At 41.0% G+C, this 10,986-nt stretch overlaps 1 protein-coding gene across 1 annotated transcript; it reads right to left on the reverse strand.

Annotated features, from left to right (window-relative positions):
• Positions 1–3,913: 3,913 nt before the first annotated feature.
• On the reverse strand, positions 3,914–10,190 carry cyp26a1 (cytochrome P450, family 26, subfamily A, polypeptide 1). Its single transcript, XM_077738937.1, has 7 exons — positions 9,700–10,190; positions 7,540–7,764; positions 5,442–5,723; positions 5,177–5,326; positions 4,962–5,096; positions 4,735–4,881; positions 3,914–4,640 (listed from the first exon to the last, which is right to left on the reverse strand). Exons 1-7 carry the CDS (start codon positions 9,886–9,888, stop codon positions 4,302–4,304), a joined length of 1,467 nt encoding a protein of 488 aa, XP_077595063.1. The 5' UTR covers positions 9,889–10,190; the 3' UTR covers positions 3,914–4,301.
• Between the last annotated feature and the right edge of the window lie 796 nt (positions 10,191–10,986).

Consider the following 10,986-nt stretch of genomic DNA (forward strand, 5'->3'; position numbering starts at 1 on the left):
CCACTTTTGATTCTAGCTGATAGCAGCGGTCTATGTGAACATTTATAGCTTTGAGGACGCCAAGTGATTGAGCATGCAGGCTTGATATTAGGAGGTGTGAGGGTTAATATGCACAACAGAAGATTTTGTGCGGTTAAAAAAGTGGAAATATGTACAAAAAAATTTAATTGAAAGATAAATTGTGTTGCATAATTTTTTGGTCATGCATGCTGCATGGTTCTCTTCTGTTAACTTAGTGCCACAAGCGACATTACCTATTGCGAACTTAAAATGTCCCCAGAGTTCCGACTAGATATAGTTAGCCTCACTTCAACACGGTTTGGGCTCTGTTACTACTCGTCTTGAGAGAGGTGAGATACTCCTACAATCAAGATTTGCCCACGGTGACAGGTGCTGAGTGGTTGTGGACATACTCATTGTCCTCCAGCTAGATGCCTGTACATTGGGGTTCACTCAGGTGGACAAGAGAGTAGCCCTCCTTCACTTCACCCGGTGGGAGGACATGTCCTGACTGTTGTTTGTACTTAAACACAAGACAGCAGTTCAAATTACCCGCCATCCAGTTTTTGGGGGGATTGTTGGAGAGAGTGTCTGTCATGGTCGCAATACCAGAACCGGTTGCTGGAGACTGCTACTAGTAGATGCTGTGGAGCAAAAGAAATCGTCCCGCGAGGCTTTTTTTTTTACCTGTAAGCCTCTGGAAGAAACTGATGGGTGGTCCCTGGTGGTCAATGAGGCAAAAACTGGAGCATGGGATGAGTGTTTTGAGGTCTTGGAGAACAACTTCCAAGGGGCTTTAAAGAAATCTTCGGGGGAATTTAGTCTCCAATCAGCGTAACATGTATGTTTTGTAGAATGTGGGAAACTGGAGTACCCAGAGGAAACCCATGCAGTCCCAGGAAGAACATGAAAACTACACAGGTGGACGCGGCCTGGATTTTAACCCAGAACCCCGGAGCTGTGAGGCCGACGCGACTCGCACGACCGGTTCGCCGACTTAGTTTGTGACCACTTATTCAATGTTGGTTACTACTTTTTTATTTATTACTTATATATTATTTATGTTTGTTTGTTGTTATTTATATATATTCTGACTACTTATGTTGATTATTTATTTATTCTTTATTACTCATTTAGAAATTATTTATTTATTGTTATTGTTTATTTATGTCTGTCTGTTTGTTGTTGTAATTTGTGCACTTTGTGGTAAAGCTTTAAATCTCATCATGTACTTATATACTTGTAGCATTAATTTCAATTCAATTAAATCACACCATGAATATAACCCACTCCGTTCGGCGGGAACCTGCCCAATCTGTCAACATTGCCACACCTATGCATGCACAAAATCATTCATGTGCTCTTCATATGATAAATAAAGATGGCAGTGCACTGTGAGAATACCACATGCGCAGATTTTGACATGTCATTGCTCCACGTCCGCCCAACTCAGCTGGTAGTCCTCCAGGTCCATGTTGCCACAGGTTATAGCACAGTAAGCTATTCAATGTGAATGTCAGTCGGGCCATTATTTATATGGATAATCTTGATATTTTCCTAGCTTTGAGACACTTGAAAAGTGGGTCTCATACCACAATTTGCTGAAACCAGTGCATTCATTACAATCTGGCGCCTACTTGAAATGATAAAAGTTGTGATAATATTAAGACATAAAAGCAATTAGTATGGAAGCTTATTGCATTCACCTTTAAAAAAAAAAAAAAGCTCTTGCCGTTTCTGGCCGCCAGCAGAAAAAAAATCAAAAAACGAGAAAACAGCACTTATCGAAATACTTGGAAGTCTCGCGCGGATTGTGTTTCTCAAATTCTAGACTAGAGGAGACTTGCACACGCATACACTTCCATTCATTGCAATCAAGATGGGGCTAAGTCACATCAATGAGTATGTGTACATGCGAGTCGTTCAGAAGGGGTCCTCTGCAGAGTCCCTCTTCCACGCAAGCCAGAACACAGACCAAGCTGCAGTAAAGCATTGTAGGGACTTAAGCTAAGCCAGCAGGGCTGCGGCACCCCCATGGAAAACCAGAGAGAGAAGGGGAACACCTCACAGGAGGCCCAAGGATCAACCGTTGGGAAGTTGACGGTGCATGGAATTGATTACAATTTATCGGCAGAGGAACCCCCCGGTCCGCCAAACTGATGGTGGGACAAGACATCCACAAGACTGTCAACCAGACCAACAAGACGAGGGGCTGCTCACACCACGAGGATCACCAGCAGCTGAGCAGACCTTGTGCCCCACTGGTGGTAGACAAGGTGCACATCGGAACCATCCCATGCCCTCCCTGCAGGCATGGGAAGCACTCCTTCCTGTGCACTGCATCAGCTCTAGCACAAGGGTGTGGGTGGCTCGGTACAGCACACACCGTAACAAGGTCAGAGAGGGACCACAACGGACCTCCCCAAAATGACCTTGATGACCAGGCGAGCCATCATGTGTGGGCACATTACAATAAAGAAAAGTTGCAACGATATCAGCTGTCCTAGTGCCTGCTTCAGGGCCCTCTGCCCACAAACATAACAAGCCCGATTTAAGCAGTAAGCCAGAGTGGCCTTCACAAATTGTGAAAAATCACTAGAAGACAGGGAGAGTCCACAGGAGAGCACCCTGAACTGTCAGCTGTGATCCTTGGAAGCAAAGTAGGAAAAAACCCTGTGTCGCAGACTGTGCGGGATTGGATAATCCGGAAGCCTAAAAAAACAACAACAACAGGGCTATGGATCAACAGGCTTGACTGCTATGATGGTCAGGCAAGAGAATGAGAATAAAAAAAATTCAGAGTCGTGGACATTCTTGGTTCAGTGATAGTAGACACCCTGGCCAAATGGACATCACAGGCCAGTGCTTGAACCAAGGCGTGCCCCTGTTGGGACAAGATGGAGACCACCTGGGGCACGAAACCAGAGCACTGAGCTGCTGGCGGCAGAAACAGCCAGCAGCCAACCTGGTGGATTGGAAATGTCCTTGCGACTGCTCAGGAAACAAGTGGGCTGGTGGATAAAAGGCAACACCCAACCATTGCAAAGACTTAGTCAAGGGTGAGGGGACGGCAAGCAAGCCACATCTGTTGACAGACTTCAGCCGTTTCAGCGCCGTCATCACCAGGGCAATAGCATGCAACCGCATCACAGACGCCCATTTTCAACACCACCCATAGGACAGAATCCCAAAAAAGGTGAGCTACGTAGTTACCGAGCCATTTGGCACACACACCAGGGCCAAACACCTAACAAGGTTGGCAGCGAGTCAATATAGACTGCAATACTGACTCCCCAAGGGACGCGACAAGGGACCCAATGGCAAACTCGCCACTAGGCATGTGGCCCACGCCGACAACCACTGGTGCCAAAAGGAGGGGCTCCCAGGCATACCAAGCGGAAAGTCCAATTACGGACCGGCCAACACGCTGAGCAACACCAACAGCATGGAATTTAGCAGGGGAACTGACTGATGAGCACTGTAACGAGGTTATGCACCCCAGCCCCGATGGTGCAGAAGCCAGACTTAACCCTTTGTCGTAGAACTAGAGCAGTCCAGAAGCTTCATACTGATCCTGATTATTTGATTCAGATGTGTTAGTGGGGGCAGACATGAAAAACAGACTGGATAGGGGCTCTCGAGGACTGAAGTTGGCCACACTTGGTGTATATGAATGCTATATATAGTGCGGTGTTTAAATCAAAAGTAAACTGGACAGTTTTGATTTTCTTATGGCACTGGTGTAATCAGTTGTTTCTGAGAAATGTAAGACAAGGTGCAGCATTGAGTATGGCCTGAAATTTGTGACACATTCTTAATGCATTCGTTGAGAACCTTGTAACAGCGCAAACGGCCGAAAAAAATGTTTTTGCCTTAAACAGTATGGCTATTTCATTAGGAATATCGCAGAAAGTATCCACAAAATGTTTTTATTAAATAAAAAACAATACAATATAGGTTCATTTAAATAAGTTGTTAAGATACAAAAGTTACATAAACTCTACATACAGTATATGTACACACGTCTAAAAATTCACCACTGAGCTGATAAAAGTATTTCGATATTTGAATAGTGCCTCTTGTTAATTTTGATCATTTTTAAAAAAAAAGATATATACAAATTTACCATTTCATATTATAAAATGCTTTCCAGTTATTTACAATATGTATAAAGGCATATGCAAAAAAAAAGTTCCTGATGAGGTTTCATGGAACACCTGAGTGTTTCAAATTAGGTTTTAGGTGAAAAGAATGCTTTGTGACTTTTCTAAACTTTAAACTACATTGTGTCAAAAAACATCTTAATTTTTAACATAGTGGGTAAACTTAGTCGGCAGATTGTCCACAGGATAAACAGTAGGCCCTGTTTTCATCAATGGTGGCCCATTTAACAGAGTACAGTGACACTTTGTGACCACTTCCACCAGAAATATCTTGAGTAGGACCTTGGCGAACTCCTTCCCGACACACATCCTTGACCCTCCGCCAAACGGAATGTACTGGAACCTTGAGGAGTCTGCCGAGGCTTTTGTAAAGAAGCGCTCTGGCTGGAAGTCCTCTTTGTTGGGAAAAATATCTGCCACATCGTGGGTGTCACAGATGCTGTAGATGACATTCCAGCCCTTGGGAATTTGATATCCCTAAAAAGGGAAGGACAAGCGCTGAGACTCAGATACTAACTCCACAGAGTTAGAGTAGTAGGCTTGAATCAACACACAGTGATTTTGAACTTACATTCAGTTCAAATGTTTTCAATGCCACCCTGAAGCCTCCTGGAACAGGAGGGTTAATCCTGAGGGTCTCTTTAATCACACAACCGGTATATTTTAACTTTTCCAAAGATTCAATGTTCAAACTTTGGAGTTGCATTCCTTGTTCCTCCTGAACACAAAGGGGATGGCAGCACTGTGAGAATTAGAATTAGACACGATAACAAATTACGAATGTGTTTGTAACATCACCTTATCCATCACTTCCTGTCTCAGTTTTTCCACCACTTCAGGGTTCAAGCCCATGAACATAATGAGAGAGGTAGCTGTGCTGGCTGTGGTTTCATGCCCTCCAAAAAGTAATTCTGTTGCAGACTCCTTTATAGCCTTAAAAAGAAATATGATATGGTTAATACGCTAATTCTTTAAATTCAAACAAACTGTCTCTCGTGCTGTGCCAGTGTTACCTGCATGCTAAATTTCTCTCCATTCTTACTACAGCTGTCTATGAGTTGCTGCAAAGCATCTCCATTTTTCGACTCTTTCTGTGAGTCCTGGATCTTCTTCTTGATGTTCTCTTCTATCTTAGAATGAATGAAGTTTCTAGCTTTAAGACCCTGCAAAACAATGGGACACAAGACAGAATAAGAGTTTGCGGAGAAGATCAAGCATGCAACAATGACATATCCCCCAGCTAGCTATATTCTGTATGATCAAAGAAGAACATTTTACCCTGTACAGTCCACTGAATGGAAAATCAATGGGCAGAGAAAAGAGATTCTTGATCATCTCCTCGAATGCCTCAACCAGCTGCTGCTCATCGGTCTTTATCTTGTCTGGCTCAAAGCCCAGAAGGATTCTCATAGCGATACGGAACATCAGACGCTTCATTTCAGGGTAGACCAGCACACATGAATCCCTCGATAACCAGTCTTCGACCGCAGCTCGAATCTCTTCCTGGATGACTGGGATGTAGAGCTCCAATGCCTCCCTGGAGAATGCCCGCATTATGGCCTACAGAAGATTCATAATTTTGAGTTAATTTTTGTTTCCATTAAACTCTTCATCAGTTGTTTTCAATGACTAAAAATAGTCAGTTGCCCTATTAACAATTTTTGCGTCATATTTGTCCTCTTTCAGAAACTCTATTAAAACAAAAAATATAGTTCTCTCATGCATTTTCAAACAATTTTGAGTTCCAGTGAGCTACTAGGGTAGCGCTAAAGAGCCACATGCAGCTCCATATTCTAGGGTTGCCGACCCTCGCCCTTCACCAGGGGTTTGAAACTCATTGTTTGTTACGGGCCACTTCGTAGTTTCAATTTCATTTGGCGGGCCGTTATGTCTGCCAACTAGGCTGCCAAAATTAATTCATTAACAAATTGACAGCTTCATTTTGATCTTGATAGATCATTTAAATAAAATAATAAATAAAATCTGCTCTTTGGGGCTCTTAATAGCAAATATTCTCTTTTAGTGGATTTTTTTTTACATGTATTTACATTTTTTTAATCAGAAGAGAGAGCTAATGTTAAATCAAAAGTATGTTTTAAACTTTTGTTTTTTCTTTAATAATGAAACAAGTAAATATTGCGTTTTTGAAAATCTGTTTATTAACAGTGAAAAATTAAAAAAAGAGAAAGCATTTTAGATATAATTAGATTTTTTTTTTAATATCAGGAGTAAAAGAACTGGATCAAAAGCCCTACTTAGTATTTAGTTTGTTACAGATCTAAAACAGACTTTAAAATATGTTTTTTGAACATAACCAAAGAGAAAAAAAATACTGTTTTAGGATTAAAAAATGTTAAATTATTGACTTGAAAAGGTGAAAATCTTCAGTTGAATTTGATCATGAAACAGAGTAAGCACTCATGAGTTATCTTCTCGGGTCGCACAAAATGATGTTGGCCCCCAGGCGCCATTTTGACACCTGTTCCCTACACCATCAGCTGGCTATAGATAGTTTTAATAAAATATAATATATTTTAGAAAAGTGAAAACTTAAAATAATTATAGCTCTGTTAAAATTACCTCAAGAATTGATTACTTTGTGTTTGTTTGTTTTGTTTTATGAATATTTTGTGAAAAGCTGCCATTTACACCATTAATTCATTAATTTTCCGTTTCGTGTATCCTAACAAGTGTTGTGGAGGCTCTAGAGCCTATTACAGCCAACTGTGGGTGTAGATGGGGAACACCCTGATTTGGTTGCCAACCAATTGCATGGCACGAGTAGACAAACCACTCACGCTCACCCTTATATCTAGGGACATTTGAGTGTTCAACAAGCCTAGAATGCCCGTTCTAGGTGAACCCACAATCTCAGAACAGTGAGAGAAACAAGCTAACCACCTGGTCTACTGCAGTACAGTGTTCCCTCGCTACTTTGCGGTTCAGCTACTGCGGACTCAGAGCTTCGCGGATTGTTTTTGGAAAAAAAAATACAAATATTACATTGAAACAACATATTTTAGTTTTTTTTGTCATAACATGAATTTCATTCTCTCTACCCGTATTCTATATGGTGTACTGTATACAGGGGGGTAATTTTTTTTTTTAAAAAAGAATTAAAAAATGTAAAAATATATATATTTTTTTTGTTTTTTGGAATTCAATTCAAATTAAGCATTTTTGAAGGGGAATCCCTACTTCGCGGAAATTCACTTATCGCGGGTGGTCCCGGTCCCCATTAACCGCGATAACCGAGGGAACACTGTATTTTGCAATTTTCCTTCATCAATTCATTTCCAATTTGGAAAATGCACATTTTTTCTTCTTTATCAAATGAATCAAACAAATTTAGATTTTTAATAAGATAAAACCATACCTTTTTCTTAGTTTTGTGCTGGATTCCGTGCACGTTAGACAGTGTGTACGAGCCTAGGATAGTGCGCACGGATGCTGGCCATTGGACGGCCACGAGCCGGTGTTCACCCAGGAGAATCTGCCTTACATTGTCGCCCCCGGTCACTCGCACGGTGGGATTCCCGAATAGATGAGTTCGGTAGATGTATCCGTACTTCTGTCGTTTCATGCGCAGAAACTTTCGTCTCTGGACATCACCATGGACAAAATTTTTTTTTTAAAAAAGTTAAATAATAGAAAATGCAATTCCTGAAAAAAATGTGTGTAGCTTTATTAGTACTGGTGGGTAAATATTTGAGGGCTATATCCTCTTATTTTTGGTCATAACTTCTTGATAATTTGTCGGTATTTCAAGCAATTCTTTTGTCAAAATTAATGACAGACAATGGTCATTTTTTATGGGGCGAAAGTTGAAGATTAAGTTGGATATACAGTCTACAGTTAAGCATTTTTGAAGGGGAATCCCTACATCACGGAAATTCACTTATCGCGGGTGGTCCCGGTCCACATTAACCGCGATAACCGAGGGAACACTGTATACACTTTTGGGGGGTATGCAATGAAAGCTTCTCCACATTGCACGAGTATTCCAGTTATTTTGTTTTTTATTCGAAAATTACATTTCTGGAAATTTCCATAGGGGATGTTTTGCTCTAAGGGTCACATCTTATTGACCCATACCAATGCCAATGTTATTAGTCAAAGGGGCAAATGAAAGATCATTCACAGGTTAAATGAATTGGATGTCCATCATCATCAAGCAATGAGTTAATTTTAGGTCACCTATTAATTTTAGAGTAGCTTCAAAACACTATTAATCCAGAGTATTTTGGGCTCACTTCGCTGCAAAACCATGTTTTCAGTGCCATTGACGAAGCTAGAGGTCAAATAAATCCATTTGGACTAGGAGACGGCGAATGAACATGGATTAGATTAACAGGCAGTCTTTTCAGTTCTAGTGAATTGGATGTGTAATGTTTCTCAATAGCGGACAATTAATGATTATTAAAATATAATATCCCTTGTTAACCTTTGAAAACTTGCAGGTACCTTTCTGTTGATTATGGGTTCATTTTCGGTACCTCCTGGGGTTATTTCCCTGTTCACTTTGGAACATTTTGTGTTGATTTAAGGGCATTTCTATGTGCTTTCCTGTAAATATTTGGGGCTTTTATTGTAGGTTACTTCCTGTTAATATTGGCTATTTTTCCAATTTGAAGTTTATGAGGCTTTTGGAAAAAACAGGGATGTTTTGTAAAATGTAGCCGGAATCATAGGAATCCAACAACAAAGCATTTTGAATTTGATTGTTCTTCAGTGAAAATGTATGCGATTGTGACAAATATTTGGATAATGTTGATTTGGATTTTTTAAATGCAAGGGAATATAAAAAATAAATAAAATTATAATAATAAAATATATACGTATAATACACATATATAAACACACCTACACACACTGTTGTTTTTACATAATATATTTATATGTAAAAAAAAATATATATATATACATTTTTTTTTACATATAATATATATTATGTAAAAACAACAATAACAATCGAGCGGCCTGGCGGATGAGTGGTTAGCACGTCAGCCTTACAGCTCTGGTGTCCTGGATGCAAATCCAGGTCAGTCCACCTGTGTGGAGTTTCCATGTTCTCCCTAGGCCAGTATGGGTTTCCTCCGGGTACTCCGGTATCCTCCCACATTCCAAAACCATGCATGGCAGGCTGATCAGACGCTCTAATTTGCCCTGTCTAATTTGGGTGAAAGTCTGCATGGTTGTCCGTCTCCTCGTGGCGATCGCCTGGTCACCGATTCAAGGTGTCCCCTGCCTCTAGCCCGGAGTCCGCTGGGATAGGCTCCGGCACCCCCCACGGCCCCAATGAGGATAAAGCAGTTCAGAAAACGAATAAATGAATAATAATCGCAAACCCGCGTGGGCAAAAATCTAAAGAAAGTCTGCGTTGCGTGTTTTTAAATTAGAATGGTGAGAACCGGTATAAGTTTGTCTGTGTAGCTTGGCATACATGCAAAAAAAATCCAGAGATAGCGAGCTTTTCACAGTGATATACAACACAATTAAACTACACCTCGTATAGACGTAATGTTCTATCGCTTACCTGCAAAATGAGCTGCAGCGTCTCTCCAAAGAAAGGCAAACCCATGGAACCGGGAGGCAAAGGGCTGGCGCAGCTCGGATCTCTGCCCAGGGTCATGTAAACTTCCCATAGCTTGACAGCCACTAAAAAGAGCAGAATTGGGAGCACGATGGTGCACAGCAAGGTAGCCAGCAGCGTGCTCAGAGCCATGTCCGCGGTGAGCTCAGCTGAACGTCGGTCTCTCAAGTGAGGCTCCCAACTGCTCCTTTGGCGTCTTTTATAGGCGAACCGGAAAGTTGGAGCTGCCTGTCACCTTCTCCTCCCGCAGATAAATTAGTTCACTCAAAGTTCATCTTTAATTGTGGGTGTCGTTGGGCGCCGCCCACTGCCTGTCCTGGCTGGCTGGCTTTGCTTGGCCATTTGTTCCGAGGGCCAGCTCACATCTTTTAATCCTTACCTCCTGTTGCACTCAGACAATCCTTGGCAGATTTCACTGAGAAAAGGTGATGAGTCTCTGCGAGACAAAAGAAGCGCGTCCCCAAGACGCCTTTGTTGGAAATAAGGCGCGTAGTTTACACCCTCATTAGTTTGGCTTTAAGCCCTGCTCGTAGGATCAGCGATCATGCCTGCGGGGAGAGTTGCATTCAAGAGCAAAGTACATTTTCAGCTGCTTCACAAAATTGAAAAGATGCAAGCTAAAGGTTAAAGAATGTCTTAATCCTTCGCCGTGGGTGTCATTCACAGCCAAGATCGTTTTTTTTTGTTTGGAAGGGGGGTATTTTACTTTTAATTATACTATCATTTAACTACTATTATCATCACAATCCGTATTGCGAGTATTGTGCAATATTTTTGCTCCAAGAGATTACTGACGTGGCATTTTCAAAAGCCAATTTTGATTTGTTTTTATTTTATTCTATTTTTTAAAATCAATCACCGGCCAATGTCTAAAACTAACTTTTTAAGCTGATATTTGAGACTGTTATCCTTTTTGTTAAAGCACGTTAATTATGAAAAATCAAATTAAACACTTTTTATGTAAATGCATTTATTTGAAGTAAAACTGCCTGTCTTTAATTAGGATAGAGCCCGACCGACCCAAACAACGCAGAAATGAACGGTTAGATTTATATCCTGCTTCGTACTTCCTTTTCCAACACTCGCCACTAGATGGTGCAAAAGTACAATTAACAAAGATCATCTCCGTGAACGGTTTTCCTATTACAATATCGAATACTGTCATCGACCGATCTTGAAGAAAATCTATATCGACCCGATATGTCAGCCAACAAAATACATGTTGATATT

The sequence above is a fragment of the Stigmatopora nigra genome, chromosome 18 (assembly GCF_051989575.1).
Source record: "Stigmatopora nigra isolate UIUO_SnigA chromosome 18, RoL_Snig_1.1, whole genome shotgun sequence".
Lineage (NCBI taxonomy): Eukaryota > Metazoa > Chordata > Actinopteri > Syngnathiformes > Syngnathidae > Stigmatopora > Stigmatopora nigra.

Coding starts and splice junctions, on each gene's coding strand:
- cyp26a1 (XM_077738937.1), bottom strand. CDS start 9,888: ATGGCTCTGAGCACGCTGCTGGCTACCTTGCTGTGCACCATCGTGCTC. Junction 7,765..9,699: donor CGCTGCAGCTCATTTTGCAG/GTAAGCGATAGA, acceptor GGTGATGTCCAG/AGACGAAAGTTTCTGCGCAT. Junction 4,641..4,734: donor TGAAAACATTTGAACTGAAT/GTAAGTTCAAAA, acceptor TTCCCTTTTTAG/GGATATCAAATTCCCAAGGG.